Consider the following 17,129-nt stretch of genomic DNA (forward strand, 5'->3'; position numbering starts at 1 on the left):
TTCAGGCCCATTACAGAAATAAGGATTCGAAGTCAAATATTGCAGCTAGTTCCCTTTCCCCTGTGTCTTGGGCTGATGAACTCAGAACAGGGTCAGCTGTGAAATCCTGATCCCTGTGAGGGTCGGGCTCTCTCGATAGCATGTGGGTGGGGGTGAACCAAGAGCTTGACGGCAAATGTGACAAGAGCTTCAAACACTTGTGCAGCAAGCATGATCCTGGTTTCCTGACAGTTAACCTGTTCCTGGCTCCTCAGTCTCTATGGTAACGTGTCCTACTGCCACCCAATGAAGATTGGGCCAGCAGGTGACACCCTCTTTCAGTTCAGCCCAGTTTCCCTCCAGTTGAGGGCACCACCAGTAGAGACAGTCTTAGGAGGTGAGAGAGACAGGGCAGCAGGGGTAGCTTTTGAACGCAAACAGCAGGACTGAGAATCTATGGGATTCTGTAGGTCCCCCAGCTGGAATCACCTGCATCTCTGAAAGATCCATCTTGAAAGGGGAGTGTGTGTGGAAAATTTGAATTGCATTAGCGTTACCCACACAGGCAGAAGGTTTCTTCGTGGGCGGGGGGGTTTGTCTCAGCCCAGTCTCCTCCCTCCCTGAGTCTGTGTGTGGGATCACTTTGTTGGGGGGAGACATTGATATAAGGTGATGCCCAGGGGTGAGATAGCAGGAATGAGAGATGCAGGTCAAGGAGCGGTCCTGTGGCAGGTGCTGGAACTGTGTAATGTTGAGGTTCAGGGAGTGTCTCAGCCGGACATAGTGGGCATACCCAAATGGTCAGGGCTGTTGTTATCCAGTGCTGGTGTGCATGCGTGTCCCACTGCCTACCACAGCCAAGCTACGACCAATTCTCCTTGTGAGAAACTGCACATGGCAGTTCTCTCAGGTGAGCAGAAAGCCCTGGACAAACAGGTAGGAGCGGAACACATCTCTGTTAGAATTTGGTCTCTGCAAACCTTGGAGGGTCAAACTTTCTCCCAAAAGGATAATCCCCTCCATTCCCTTGGGACTAGTTGTTCTTTTCAGTGACATGGCAGGGTCTTTTAGCCATGTAGGACTTCACCTGCTGACACAGTCTGTGGCTACTGGGAACTTTGCAGCTACATCCAGCACAGACCTCTTCCCTTCTTGCTCCAAATGTCAACCAGAAGCGGATCTCCGTTGTAGCACTGTGACTGACAAGACCTGATTCGCTTCAGTCCAGGCAAGTTGAGTACAGGTACCCAGCCACCAGTTCTGTATCAGATTCTGCCTGCCTGCAATGTTACACACGATGAGAACAACTGGAGCTTTTAGGTGGGGGCTTGCAGCTCCTCAGAAGGCCCCTTTCCATACGACAAGATTTTGTATTCGGATCATTTGCTCATTTGATCGCTACTTGAGAGAATTTCTTTCAGCATGTTCTGCCATTTGTCAGAAAGGAAATCCCTTGTTTTCCTCTCTCTCACCCCTTCCCACCAGACCTTTCCACAGGGGATATAGCTGACAATGTACTCATGTTTCCAGTGTTGTAGCCAGGCAGTTCCCAGGATCTGAAAGTGGTCAGGTGAACAAAATACATGACTATATATTTTATTGGACCAGCTTCTGTGGAGCTCAAAAGCTTATCTCTCTCACCAGCAGCAGTTGGTCCAGTAAAAGATATTACCTTACCCGCCTTGTCTAGGGTACTCAAGGGAAGCGTACATGAGAAAAGAACATCTGACAGTGTATAACTCTGTATCAGAGTGCAGAGGCCTGTGTTTTTGTGTGTGTACTTGCATGTCTCCATGCACATACAAAAACGTGCCCAGGTGTGGATTGCTGTGGCTCCTTCCCAACTGCTGTTCACCTTCAAGCCCTGTCCATCATTCTTGCTTTCTAGGGGCTGCCTGTGCCTCCTTTCTGAATATTTTGGTTATCTGCACAAAATCCCTTTTCTCTCTTTCTGTTCACTGTTTGTGGAGCTGACAGCTCCAGAGGGGTAGATCAACCCTGCTGCATTTCAGGAAAAGAATTATTTCACTCAATTACTCTAAAAGTACAAGGGAGAACAGAGCAGTGGGAGAGAGCAAGAGAAAGAGAGAGAGAAAATAATCACAACACCTTGACAGGTTTACCCCAATTTGTCTGAAAATCTATCACTCCGACAAGTCACTCTGTGAAAGGTTTAGACAGACAACTAGACACATGCTCTTTGTGCCCTTTGTGGAGGGGAGTGAGGTGGTAGACTGCAGGGATCAATCCTGGTCGGGGGAGGGATGACACTGCTGAAAAGAATTGAGACTGAGCAACTTGGTATTTTAATATCAGGTGGCTCCAGGGCTGGTGTAAGGTGCTGAACAGACAGCTCTGAGGACCAAAGGCCTCCATGTATGACAAGCGCAGCATGTTAAGCAAGCAGTTCTGGGTTTGGCATACATGTGGCAGCAGCAGCAGCAGAAAGAAGCTCCTCCTACCCCTGTGCTTTGGATGTTGAAACAGCAAGCTCCTGGTCACATCCTGGTGATTAAAGCATGGCGAGGGATTCAAGTGGTCTGAGTTCCATTCCTGAGTCTGCCACTGACTCCGTGTGCCATGAGGCCAGTCATGTTGCTGCTCTGGGACTCAGTTTCCCTTGCTGTAAAATGGGGATAAAAATGCTTGCTTACCATCCAGTGATGTCATCAGCTGAACTGCATTTATGCATGTAAAGTGCTTTGAGATCCTCATAGAGTACGTGCCATGATTCCTTTCCTCCCCGCTTATTAAAAAAAAAAGATGGGACTGTTTTCTTAATGTTTGTCTGACTGGCGCAGGGCGGTGGTGGTGGTATTTAAGTCTAATATATTACTCATAACAGCTGAACTCTCGTGGTTATTTCTGGAGAGAACTTGCTGCGTAGGCTGCAAGTTTTAAAAAACCCCGATTCTGTATATATCCTAAAATAAGGACGTTCCCCTTTGGATGGTGTCCAACAGGAGTGATGTACAGCTGAGATGTGATGCTTCCTACTGCTCCTGGGCCGTGTCCAGTGCTGTAAGGATCCTTGGTTGTATCCTTGCTGTGGCACTCCATGGACATGTTAGCCACAGTGAATCCAGCTGGGAAATGTGGGTAGCTCCTGTGTTCACCTGCAGTGGAGTGTCTGGGGTGTGTGCTGTTCTGCCACCATCCCCTTTTTCATTCTGGCACAGCTCTTTCCCTCTGTGACAGTCACTATGCATAAGTGCCAGGCTGGGATCATAGGGGGTGGAGGGCATGGGGGGCTGCTGAGCTGGACCCTGATGGCTTGTCACAGCTGCTCTTTCTCTCATTTCCATTCCAAAACATAGGGATTGAAGGGCTGCATTTTCTACCTTGGGGTTCTGGGGACCTGAGTTCTGCTCTGGTAGGGCTCCCAGGGACTTCAGCTTTGCACTGTTGCCAGAAGCTCTTGAATAAAAATGTACCCTGTGCTTTGTAAAGCCGGTTATCGTCCACTTCCCAGGCCTCTCCCACTGAAGTGGGGAGCACATTAACATGTTATCAGCATACACGGGGCTCATCTGTGCCCTTTGTTTTTCATGCATTTTTCTCCATAAGCCAACTGGAAAAGCATGGCGGCATTGAAAGGTTTGTGCACTGCACAGTGGGTGTGGACAGCCATGCCCTCTCATCTCCTCTTCTGGTGTTGCGTTCTCCCCCACATTGCCCAAACTAGAACTTGGATTGTTTTAAACTCACTCTCTGTCTTTCCTTTTGCAGAATGGTGGAGTATTCCCTGGACCTCCAAAACATTAACTTGTCTGCAATCCGTACGGTCCGTGTCCTGAGGCCCCTCAAAGCCATCAATCGGGTGCCTAGTAAGTTGTTTTTTCCTTTCACTGGCACTCCATTTCATCTGGGCTTCATCCCTGTCTTTCACTCTGCTCCTGTCTCTGGGATCTCTCCCCGCATTGATTGGTCTGTTCTGGGCCTCCAGGGAGCTAGCTTGACCTTTCAGCATGTAAGACTTGTATGTGTTTTGGGGGGGGGGTGTCACCAAAATATTAAAATGGCCCCCAGATTCCAGTCCCAGCTGGAGGGCCATTGGCTGGCTCAGGAACTGGGAAATGGGTTTGGGTCACTTAGCCTTCCAGCTCCGAGGCACCAGCCTAGCCTCTGGCAGGTACCAAAGCGCTCTGGGATGGTAGGAGAATGGGACATAGAGCCACTTGTTCCAGTCGAGATGTAGGCTAGGTTCCAGCGTACCTGGGATTCTCAGCCTAGCTCTTCATTTCATCTTCAACATCCTGCCCCCATCACTAAATTAACCCTACCTCTTGTCTCTAAGGGTCACACAAAGGCTGCCTGGCTGGGTTGTGGGGAGAGTGTAAACAGTAAAGCTATACCATGCATCATTCTGTCTATAAAGCCCAATGGATGAGCAAAGTGCTAGACCTGGGAGCTGGTGATAGAGCACAAATTGTTTTTGTTTCATGTGAGATTGTGGCAGGAGTGAAATAGCCTTTAGAGTCCTGGTAAAGTGTGTGGTGTGTTGGGAGAGAATGAGCAGCGAGATCAGGTGGGAGCAGGAGCGAGGGGTTTATCTCTAGTACCTTCCGCATGAGTCTTCAGTTTCCACTAATTTAAAAATAGATCAGCCCAGCTCTGCATGGGGGTGAGCAGCCATAGCCGTATTTCAGCTAGTCCTTGCGGCACACTTCCTCTTTCCCTCTCGTCCTGGTTCCCACTGCTGCAGCTCTGTGTATCTGCAGTATGGATGAGTCAGGGCTGTGAGCTCTGCTGGGGATTGAGCTGTCAGGAGCTGATGGGCTGAGCCCGAACCTGGAGGCACAAGCAGCTTTCTACAGCTCCGTGGCCCAGCTAAATGGCTTTCCTGCTGGGTTTGCTCACATCCAAGAAACGGACCCGCCTTGGTGTTAATTTCACTGCACAGGGAAGCGGAGTGCGGACAGGTAACACGCAGCACCCAGCTATAACGGGCGAGCGGCTTTGATGCAGTGTGCCTATTTCATGCCATTGAAGTCACTGGAGTCACACCAGCAATGAATTTGACCTACTATGTCTGTTTGGTATTACTGGTTATGCCCCACTCAGTGAAAACAGCTGTCAGGCAAGGCATTGTGACATTTCCAGCACTTCTCCAAAGGTTGTACACTGACTTCTTACTCATCATAGCACAAGAAGTTTCTTTTCTCTTAAACGTCCCCTGCCCTTTTATCGTGCTGTCGGCAAGGACCAAGACCTCCTTCGGGCTCTCCAAGGTTATGTCTGCACAACAGTATTATGTTGAAATGACCTATTCCAGAAGAGATTTTCTGGGATAGCTTATTTTGAAATAATGGTGCTACACACAAAATGCATTTTGAAAGAGCTGAGCGCTATTTCGAAATAGAGTGTCCAGACGCAATACAGCTTATTTCAAAATAAAACCATTGGACACACTATGGCTGCAGCCGCACTTGGCCAAAACTTCGAAAGAGCCATGCTAATGGCCAAATCGAAGAATACTAATGAGATGCCGAATTGAATATTCATCACCTCATTAGCATCCGCATGCTGCCGGCCGAGGTGCTTCAAAAGCGTCGCTTTCGAGCACGCCTGGCTCGGCACAACTACACGGGGGGGGTCCTTTTTGAAAGGACCCTGCACATTTCGAAATCCCCTTATTCCTCTCAGCTGAGGGGAATAAGGGGATTTTGAAATGTGCAGGGTCCTTTCAAAAAGGACCCCCATGTAGCCACGTCGAGCCACGCAGGCTCAAATGCAGTGCTTTTGAAGTGCCGCGACCGGCAGCATGAGGATGCTAATGAGGTGCTGAATATTCAATTCAGCGCCTCATTAGTATTCTTCAATTTGGCCATTAGCACGGCCGTTTTGAAGTTTTGGCCAAGTGTGGCCACAGCCTGTGGCTCATCTCAAAATAGTCCCTGTTCACAGGCCATTCCAGCCTCCACTGCAAAATGCCTGTTTCGAAATGGGTGCTGTTCCTTGTACAATGAGGTTTACCAATTTTGAAAGAAACCAACGGCTCCTTTAAAATTATTTCAAAATAGCGCTTGCGTCGTGTAGACGCTCGCCCAGTTATTTCAAAATAGCTTTGCTAGGTATACACCCCCAGAGTGCTGAAGCAGACCCCTTCCGTCCTTCAGCATTCCCTTCTCCGGAGCTGAAGGGAAGTTTATTACAGGTAGTCACTGGCCAGAGATTAAATGAAAGAAACCCAGTTGACAGGCTGTCTCCTGAGGATGCGTGCCAAGGAAATTTTAATTATCTGGATCCAGCAGTGAAAACAAAGCTAGACAGATGAAAACGAAGCCCTGCATTTTTACCAGTTATACCTGTGTCAGTCAGGAGTAACTCAGCCAGAATCAATGCAGTTACGTTTGAGGAACACCAGAATCAGGCCCACAGAGACTCACTTCAGAGATTCGAAAGCCAGAAGGGGTCATTGTGATCATCTGGTCTGACCTCCTCCCGCATAATACAGGCCCTTGAATTTCCACCAGTTACCCCTTCATAGAGCCCAATAACTTGCCATACAGCCACCCCAGGCTTATCTTCCCTACACTGATCCCTCTTCTCAACTCTCCTTCCCACCCTGTGGCAGTGTCTGTGTAGAACTAATACTATTTTAGTTTCTGTTCTGCTGTTATACATTTTTATCTCTGTCTGTCCACTTAGATATATGGCTATATGTGCAGTAGTTCTGGATGAAGAAGCGTTTTCATTATTAAATGAAAAAATAAATTTCCTTGGCTAGGAAGACTAGCCTGTGGAGTGAAAACTGGCTCAAAGGCTGTAAACAAAGGCTAATGATAAATGGGAATGTGCTGAGATGGAAGCAAGTGTCTAGTGAGGTACAGCCAATATCCCCGATAGGCCCTTTGTCAGAAATCTTATTGAATGCCTTTTTAAAACTCTTCATTAGTGGTGTGGAAGAAGGATCAAAGCACATTGAGGAGATTAGCAGATGATAAGAAAATGGAAGGCGTTTCAGACACTAGACTGGACAGAGAAATCATACAAAGGGACAGAGAGTAAAAACATGGGCAGAAAGTAACAGAAGGAGACAATTGGGGCGGAGGGGTGAGGGGAGGGAATGACCTGAAACACAAGTAAGCCATGTGCGGGAGGAGGATTCTGGGAGATAGCAACAGTGAGCTGGATCCTGGGCCATGTTTTCAAAAGAATTTAGGATGCAGATTGAGGTAACTAAATAGAAGTCAGACTTTCAGAAGTGCTCAGCACCCAACGTGCACCCACTTGGTAGGCTGAGAAACTCTGGCTGTGTGTTTTGGTGCCTCTCTGAGACCCGAGGTCTTTGGAAACTGTCTTTCCAGTCCTGCGCTTTTCTGAAAATTTCTGCCCATGAGTGAGAGCTGGCAGTATGAGTTTGCAATGTGCGAAGGCAGCATACAAGGGTGTTGTAACTTTGAGCTTCATACGCAAAGGTCACCACAGTGTGGGAAGGTTGCGGAGGCATAAACTGGCCCGGAGTAAATCTCGACTGGAATTTTGAGGAAAGTTTCTAAACATCAAAGGATTGAGATCCTGGACCAGCCTTCCAATAGAAGTACTGAGGCAAGCAACCTGAGCCATCGTTAAATGGAACTTGGTATGTTTATGAATGGGATTATCTGATGGGCTTGCCTGCGATAGATGCAAGTGGACTCAGTGACTCAGGAGGCCCTTTCCAGTCCTTTGTTCCTAATATTCCCTCTCTACATGGCCTTATCTAGAACCCTGATTGCAAATCATGGCACCGTACTACCAGAATATATTGGAAGGCATTCATAGAAGAGCAACCATAATCATCTGGAAGGTAGAGGGATCTGATTGATGAGGGAAGATTTTTGAAAAGCTAAATAGGTCTAGCTTGACTGAGCCGAGGTGTCTGACAGGGATGGTCATGATAACAATCCTCAAGTAATTGATGCATGTAAACATAAAAGAGAGATTAATTTGTGTGTGCTGTGTAGGTGATAACTTAGGGTAATGGGATGAAATTAATAAAGAAGACATTTAGAATGAATAATAGGAAGAAAGAAGTTCTGTATACAGAGATCTGGGGAGCCAGGGAATAGTCTCTCAGAAGAAGTGATGGGAGCTCCCTTGTTCGTATATAACATGGTAGGAGTACACGGTATAGATAAAGTAGGTTGGGAACATCTGTTAATGAAAGAACAAGGGAACATTCAATGACGTGAAAAGGAAACACTTTTTCACACAATGCATAATTACACCATAGCATTCACTGCCCCAAGAAGTCACTGAGGCCAAAATTTACCAAAATTCAAAGGGAGATTAGACATTTGTATGGGTGATAGGAATATCCAGAGTTATCACAGTTAATGCTGACATCACTTTTGAAAGAGAGATTACATTTGAGGGTTTGAGCCAGTTTTTAGACTACTGGGGATCAAACATTTCTAGTACCTTCTGCTAAAGCATATGGTGCTGGCCACTTTCAGAGACAGATACTGGACAAGATGGGCCCAGGGTCACATCCACTCTGGAATCATTAGTTTAGACTGGGAAAAATACTAGAGTCGCAGTTTTTTGTGATAGCATATGGGCTTACCCAAGCAGTAGCATTCATGCTTCTCTGTCCTATTCCTGCCTTTAGCCCTATGAGTAGTGCTTTTCAGGGTTTTGTCTGAGGGTGCGTGAAGCAGAAATGATAGGCTGCTGTGGTCCTATAACTATTCAATTTAATTCAGTAATATTGTATTGGGGTGACAAGCTGTGCAAGCTAACAAAGTGTGAGGAGGAGAAAGACCCTTCAGGTCTCTATCAAAGGTAGTTACAGTCTGCTCATGGCAGGTATTCACACTGGGGCTTTGGGGTATTCTTCCACATCCATTAGTTACTTTAGTCCAGAACTGATTCAGTGGTGGGTTGCTATATAAAATGTCATCTCTGCCAGCTCTATTCTTCCCATCCTTTCCAGGTCATGCAGTGTTTCCTCACTGCTTTTTAATAGAACGTCTTTAATCATTTCTGATAATTTGAGGAAATATCTCTAACTCCATCATACTTTTGACATGGGAACACAAAATGTCTTTTCAGTTCACTCTGCTGTCACATTGGTTGCACAGTCCTTTTGCACTGGACCACGTGTCTCCCAATCTCTACCTCAAAGTTATGGCCACTGCTTCTTAATATGCAAAAGAGTCATCACAGACCTCACAGAGGTGATGCAGTCTGCTAATGTGAAGGTGCTGTGGAGGGATCTATAATAGACTGTCGCATAGCAACTTTGTTAAATAGGAAGCATATGGGTCTATTAATACATAGTGTATGAGCGTAGGATGTATGTCGGGGGGGAATTGCATATGCATGTGAAATATAGTGGCATGTTATTATTTAGAGTTGTGTGGGAACAGGGATTTCCATTTCATGGGGAAGTCTGTGATTTCAAATTTTTTCCATCTGAATTAGAGCAAAAACAAAAATTTTCATTTTCCCTCAAAAACAAAATGTCTTCCCTCCTACCACATCAGGAAGTCAGTTGGAGTCAATCAAAATATTTCATTTGGCTTGAGACATTTGAAAATTTTTTACAGGATGAACCTCTCTAATCTGGCAACATCTGTAGTCTGGCATGATTTTAGTTAGTCAACTAGCAACTTACCGTGGGTGAGGCCAAGTTTCTGTGGTCCCATAAAATTTGTTTACAACCTCCAGTCCTGGCTCTCAGTGCTCTGTGCTGTTATTTAGCTTTAATTTACCCCAAGTGGCTTCAAAACCCAGGATGCAGCCGTTGTGTTTGTAACGCTACTAGACAATATTGACCTCCCCAATGTTTGGCAAATTCTCTCATTTGGCACCAGTCAGGTCCTGAAGGTGCCGGACTGAAGAGGTTCAACCTGTAGTAACATTAAGATAAAAATTTTTTAAATGACAAATCAGAACATCTTGATATACTGGAACACAAAATTTATTGAAACGTTTTTTCAAATACATTTCCAAAATTAAATTTCATTGACATTGATGCATTCTTGTGGGAAATTTCAGTTTTGATGAAATGGCATTTTCTGTTGGAAAAAATATTTCAGCAGAAAAATTTCAACCAGCTCTTGTTGTTGTTGGTCATTTATACTGCAGTAGCTCCCAAAAAACAACCCAGTCAGGTTCCCATGCTTTTCAATTGCCAATCTCCAAAAGCTTTCAAAAAGTCTATTAGCATTATCATCCTCTCGTTACAGAGCAAGCAACTGAGGTACAGTGAGTCACCAGCAGAGTCAGGAATAGAACAGACATCTCCTGATTTGCAGTCCTGCGTTTAACCCACTAGACCAAAACAATAATATAAAAATAATCTAAAGCAGCTGAACCCTGGGATGGCAAGAACAAAGCACTCCAATATTTACTTGCCTACCTTAAATCTGTATCCCACACCCAGGTGTTTGGGGACATATCGTTGCCTAGGGCAGAGCGATTTACATGGATGCACCACTTGCAGCACCATGGGGAAATGATGGCTTTTGACTTCTCGGCAGTGTGTTTTTGAGGAACTAATTTCAGTGGAGAGTGTATGTGAAATTAGTTTCTGACAGAGATATGTATTAGACTGTAGAACAGTCTGTCTTAGAACTAGACTAGACAAAAGACTATTTCACTGTGGGAAACAGTCCTGCCCTGGCTGAGAGACCTAATAGGGCTTGCCCATCTCTAACTTTTAAAATTCCATTATAAGCCCCTTGTTTCTGATACTTTTAACTTTCTGGTGGAAAAAAAATAACTCATTTGTCTTTTGTCCAAAGGTGACTTATTTTTGGAAAATGTAAAATTCCATTTGACCATTTTTGAACTGCATTTTAATATTTCAGAGGAGGGTGTTATGCATAGGTGACTCAAAGCCAGCTTCCACTCTGCCCCCAAATTTCAAATTTGCCATGTACTAAGTTTTCTGTTGTGGATAATAAATATTTATGGAGCACCATATGTGTCCGTATCTCCCACACACAAAATAGTAACGATACCTGGCAATGACACAGCATTTTTTCATCAGTAGATCTTAAAGGAAAACCAACCAACCCCCCCGCCCAAAAAAAAGCAAGCCAGCAAGCAAGGCTTTACCCTGAGGAGCTTAAAATCTAAGGCTATGTTTACATGGAGGAGGATGCTACCCTGCACTGCAGCTGCACCACGGGAAGGGTTCCCATGTAGCCGCTCTAGTTAAACCACCTACAAGGAGCAGCCATAGCAATGTCAGCAGAAGAACATGTCCTGCTGGCATTGTGCTGTCCACACCTGCGCTTCCGTCTGTGAAAGCAATAGTGGGTCAGTCATGGGAGAGGGTTCACACCCCTGACTGGCACACGTTTTGCTGACAAGAGTGCTAGTGCAGACAGAGCCCAAGGACAAGATTATCACTTGCTCTCTGTGACCAGGCAGCCAAGATAAGGAGTAGAAAAAGAGCCCTTTTTCTTCCTGTACGTGAGCTACCTCAAGGCCAGCCCATAAGTAGGGGAGAGAGAAGGCTCTGTGGAGCTGTGATTCAGGGCAGGGAATGGGTGAAGGGGAGCAAAGGGTTGGCAAAGCCTTGGCTTTATGCCCCAACATGCTGGCCCATGAGGCTGAGCCAAAGAGTGGGGTGAACTCTGTGCTTGCTCTGGACCAGTGGAAGATGGTTTTCCTTTGAGATCCAGGGGTGATCACCAAAGCAATTGTAACTCAGAGTCACAGTTTCTTTCATAGCCTATTCTTGGGCCACACAGCTATTTGTCACTCTTTCTACGGCTAAGGAGCAGCACTTTAAGGTAGACCTAAATCAGACAAGTATGTATAGCATATGGAAGAACAATACAAAGAGCAGATGGAGAGTGAACAAGGCAGCATACAATTCAATCTTGTGTAATGAAACAAGCGGGACTGAAGCAGGGATTCACAAGAGAAAAGTGGGTACAGTTGATAAAAAAGAAGAGAGAGGCCATTCCTAAATGGGGTGTGAAGGAAGATGCAGCATTGATCCTGGAAGAAGAGTGAAAAGAAGGGGGAAAACAGTGGGTGTGAATTTGGAAGAGAAGGAATTGTGAGCAGAGATGGGGGCCAAGTGCCAGTAAGAAGAAAATTCATTTATAATCCAATGACTAAGTCTACATCTACACTACAGAGATCTTTCGAAAGAAGCTGTTCCGGAAGATCGCTTCTGACAGAGCTTCTTTTGAAAGAGTGTGTCCATGCACACACACACACACACAAACGCACAAAGGCGGATCAAAAGAGTGATCTGTTCTTTTGAAAGAGAACGTCAGCACAGCCCCCGCTCTTTCCGAAGAACAGGCCAGCGATCGAAAATGAAGACTGTTCTTTTGAAAGAAGCGCCCTATGGAGCGTCTACACATGTTCTTTCAAAAGGGGGCGCTTTTCTGGAAACGGGAAAGGAAGAGTGATTTCGAAAGGAGCACCACGTTCTTTCAATTTACTTTCGAAAGAATGGTTTTTGTGTATTGCTGCTCCATGGGCTCTTTCGGAAGAACCCGTCTTTCAAAAACTCTTTCAAAATAACTTGCTAGCATAGATGCAGCCTAAGAGAGAAGGTTTGGAAATCAGTATTTACTAGTACCTTTTTAATAAACATACAAGATCTAATGTTGTGTATATATACATATGGATGTCTAGAAATAATCACAGTCCTTTGTCTAACCCTGGTACTACTGTAATATACAGTCAAATAAAAATGTAACACACTGGCATTTATTTAAATGAGCAATTCATCAAAAGCATTTTTTTTAACTAAAATCAAACTAAATGAAACCTCTGTCAGCGCAGCATCATGGCAGAAATTTCAGATCCATTGAAATTGTGGCATTCCAACATTAGACTTTCCACAGCATTGTTAACACTACCACATTGCATGTGTGGAGACAAATTTTCAAAAGGACTCTGCTCCCTTTTAAGATCAAAACCAGGGGCCAGTATGAGATGGTGTAAAAGTGCTCCAGCATGTAGAAGTTTCCTGGGTTCCTACCTGTCACATGGCCAATTTGAGCAGGACTGTCAAAGAAAAAGGGAAGTTCAGCCAGCTGGGAGGAGGGAGCTTGGCTGGACGAAGATGGAAAGTCCTCAGTTAGTTATCACCTAGTAGTTTGAGTTGAAACAAAAAGCAGTCAAGTAGCACTTTAAAGACTAGCAAAATAGTTTATTAGTTTATTAACAATAATTATTAATTACTTATTTAAATTAATTAATTAATTAATCAATAATAAACTATTTTGCTGGTCTTTAAAGTGCTACTTGACTGCTTTTTGTTTTGATAGTGTATAGACTAGCACGGCTTCCTCTCTGTTACTAGTTTGAGTTGGTTTGTTCTAATTACAATATTGTGAAAGCCGAGCACTTCAAAAAATCACACCCTCAAAAGTCACTAGATTGGCTTAGAAATCACAAGAGTTAAAAAACCTACCAGCTCCCACTGTGACACTTATGGCCAGATTTTTGAAAAAGTCAAGTACCCAAAATGCTGAGTCTCTTGAAAATCTGGCTGCTTATTTGGCACCTTGCAGGGGAGCTTCTTTGGCTTTGGGCATGTAAGGGTATAGCTACACTACCAAGTTTTGTTGATACAACTTATGCTGATACCCAAAAGTCAACAAAAGTTGCCACGGGGTGATTACACGGGGTGATTACACCTGCTCCCTCTGCTGACAGATCACGTCCACTCTGGGAGCACCACTCTCGACAGTGTGAGCAAAGCACTGTGGGTATGTCTCCCACAATACAGCATTATGGGAAGGCAGTGTGCGGGAGCAGGGTAGGGCAGGATGCTGGCGGGTGGGTGTGGGGCCTGGGCAGGAGCTAGGGTGCAAGAGGGGGCTCAGGGCTGTGGTGTGGGATTGCAGAGAGAGGGTAGTGGAGTTAGTTTGGGGCTGTGGCAAGGGATTGGGGTGTGGGGCACTTAGTGGTAGCACTGCCCATTTTGGGTGGGGGGCAGATGGCTCCATGCTGCCCCGCACTCACCTGCAGGCACCACCCCCTCCAACTCCCACTGACTGTGATTGCTGGCCAATGGGAGCTGCAGGCTGAGAGCTTCCTGGGGTTGGCATTCATGCAGCTCCAACCGGGGAGAAGGAACAGGAACGGAAGCACACGGAGCTGCCTGCCTCCTTGCTCCTACCAGGAAGACCTGGCCCAGAACACACAGACTTGGCCCAGCCGCAGCCCCTAAAGCCCCTTTCTTAATCTGGCTCTGCTGCTGGAACCAGACTAGAGCACCTGTCCCTCGGCCATGGCATCTCCATTTATGGCAGCCCTGAGTGCCTGCATGGGGCTTATTAGGCAGCCACTTGGCTGCTCAGCTTAGAGAAAGCCTTGATTAGACATACATACTGTAGGACAAGCTCGGTTCTAACTTCTGAGCCACAGACGTGAGAGGCTGATGACAGGCACCCCGAAGCACCTGCAACAAATGTTTTCATTCCATGAGGCATTGAGAGCAGCATTCCAATCTGCTACAGGGAGTGTGGGAAAGTTCCCCACAATTCATCACTCCTTGCGTCGATGCAACCCCTGGGAGAGAGGATGTGCTCTGTCGATCACTGCCACCTAGGCTGTGTCTAGACTAGCCCCGAACCTCAAAGGGGCATAGTAATTAGGGCGTCGGGAGATTACTAACAAAGTGCCACGCTGCATATGCAGCACTTCATTAGACTAAATCTCCCCCACAGCAACTTCCAAGTGTGCAACTTCAAAGTGCCGGCTCGCGTGTAGTCACAAGTCACGAAGTGCCCGCGCTCCTTCGAAGTCCCCTTACTCCTCAAGCTGGCACTTCGAAGTGCAGCTCTTCCAAGTTGCAGCGGGGGAAATTTAGCCTAATGAAGTGCTGCACATGCACCACAGCACTTCATTAGTAACCGCCCGACACCCTAACTACCATGCCCCCTTCCAAGTTGGGGGGTAGTCTAGATACAGGCCTAGTGGGGGAGTGCAATAATGCATTTGTTCAACTGACTGCTCAAAGGTGAATTAAATAAAAGCGACCTACTTTTGTAGTGTAGACATGCCCGCTCAGTTGTATCACAGTAACTTTACTGCCAGAGTAACTTGGCTGCTGCTGACAGAATGAAACCTGACTCATATCTATGGCAATGAATCAGACCCTTTAAATCTTAACCATAGAGTTACATTAACACAGTTTTATGTCATGTGTAGTATTGTTCTTTAGCACGTGTCTGTTGCACCACAGCTACGTACGACGCTTTACAGGCAAGTGGAAAGAACAGCTCCCTGCCTTGAGGAGTTCATAATCTAAACAAGCTCATCCTGCAAGCATTCAGCATACAGTAGGAGCCTTGCACCTGCAGGAGGGCTGCAGCTGGTGTAGGTCAGTGACATGGGCTCACAAGACCTGGGCTATGGGGCTATAAAATTGCAAGGCAGACATTCAGCCTGGGCCTGGAGCCCCTACTCTGAGATCTCCTGTGGAAGGAGATGCTCAGAGCCCAGGCTCCAGCCCAAACACAAATGTCCGACTGAGACCTACAAGCCAAAGTCAGCTGACTTGGGCTTTGAGGCTCTGTACCAGGGCTTTTTATTGTAACACTGTTGTACTCTGATGCACCTAAAGCCTGATTCAAAGCTCATTGGATCCAATGCAAAGACTCCTGTTTACTTCAGTAGGCTTTGGAACAGGCCCATGCATAACTTGGTGCCCACAAGCAGTCCCTCCATTTCAGATCACTGATGTGCATTAGCGTTTGCAGGATCAGGGCTTCAGTGAGAGTGTATCTGCCCATGGAAATGAGGTTGCTACTCCCAGGTTGGGGAGACAGTCACTCTAGGCACTCAAGCTAGTGCCCTAGCAGCAGAGTGTTGGCATGACCCTGTGAGTGGCAGGCGATTGGCTGGTTGAAAGGAGGATGTGCCAAGAGTCTTAGATCAGGGGTGGAGCCACTGAGCCCCAGAAAAAAAGCAGTCATGAGCCACGCACAGTCCCACGGGAGGTGGAGTGGGGACAGAGGCTTGGGGCTTCTCCTACGCTCACGTAGGGGTCAAAATGAGGGGTTCAGGGTGTGGGAGGAGACTCTAGGCTGGGTCAGAAAGTTGGGGTGTGGGCTCTGGGGTGGCCCTGGAGATAAGGGGGTTGGGATGTAGTGGGAGGCTGCAGACTGAGACCAAGGTGTTTGGAGTGCACTAGTGGACTCGGAGCAGGGAGCTGTGGCAAGGCTGCAGGGCCTGGGCAGGAAATAGGCTGCAGGAGGGGGCTCAGGGCTAGGGTAGGGTTTGGGGGGTGTGGGGTCTGGGAGGGAGTTAGAGCGCGGGAGGGGGTTCTGACCTGGATCAGGTTTGGGGTGGGGTGCGGGCTCTGGCCAGGAGTTTGGATATAGGAGGGGGCTCAGGGATGGGGCAGAAGGTTGGGTGTGGGAGAAGGTTTGGGCTCTAGGATAGGGCAGGGGAGGAGGGAGCTGGGATGCAGGAGAGGGCTCTGGGCTGGGTGTGCAGGGTGTGGGCTCTCAGAAGGAATTAGGGTATGGGACTGAGCTCAGGGCTGAAGCATGGTGCTGGGGTGCAGGATGGTTCCCTGCCTGCCCTGGCCCCACGCTGCTCATGGAAGTGGCTGGCACATCCCTGTGGCCTTTGGGATGGGGAAGGCTGTGATGGGGTGCAGTCACAGAAGACCTATTGGGATATTCCTAGGTGTGCTGATCGTGCCACAGACATATGCCTTATTGCTCTCTGGGGCTCCTCATACTTTCTTCTTGTGGGCCAGATTCTCTGGTCTTCCCCAGTCAAGGCACAGAGTTGGGATTACTGCCCCCCCACCCCCCCCCGCAGAGAAATGCAAACACTGATCCACTTCAGATCTGGAAGAAAGAAGTTCTAGGCCCCAACACATGGGAAATCAACCCTTAAAGGAGATCAAACCCCCAAATAAATCCAAAACAAAATAACAGTCATGTAGCACTTTAAAGACTAACAAAATAATTTATTAGGTGATGAGCTTTCGTGGAGCAGACCCACTTCTTCAGATCTGGAGGAAGTGCTGTGCTAGATAGTAGTGGGACTTCTGGAAAACGGTAAGATTTAAGTGGCTGTTAGTAAAAACTGGCAGACCAAAGTGAGCTATCAAATTAAAATAAAAGAAAAATGCATAGCTAGTTCTAACTGAAGCTGAAGCATACAGATTCTTACCCTAAATAGCTGTTCTTGTAGCAGGTGAAAGCTTCACATCAGAA

General features: G+C 46.7%; 1 protein-coding gene across 1 annotated transcript in view; it reads left to right on the forward strand.

The window, feature by feature from the left end:
* The window catches only part of CACNA1I (calcium voltage-gated channel subunit alpha1 I), a 126,967-nt gene that overhangs the window by 27,765 nt on the left and 82,073 nt on the right, over positions 1–17,129 (forward strand). The window contains exon 3 of the mRNA XM_074983910.1: positions 3,709–3,806. Within this exon, the coding sequence (XP_074840011.1) occupies positions 3,709–3,806 (98 nt within the window). The remainder of the gene's footprint in view (positions 1–3,708; positions 3,807–17,129) is intronic.

This window comes from Carettochelys insculpta, chromosome 1 (assembly GCF_033958435.1).
Source record: "Carettochelys insculpta isolate YL-2023 chromosome 1, ASM3395843v1, whole genome shotgun sequence".
Classification (NCBI taxonomy): Eukaryota; Metazoa; Chordata; order Testudines; family Carettochelyidae; genus Carettochelys; species Carettochelys insculpta.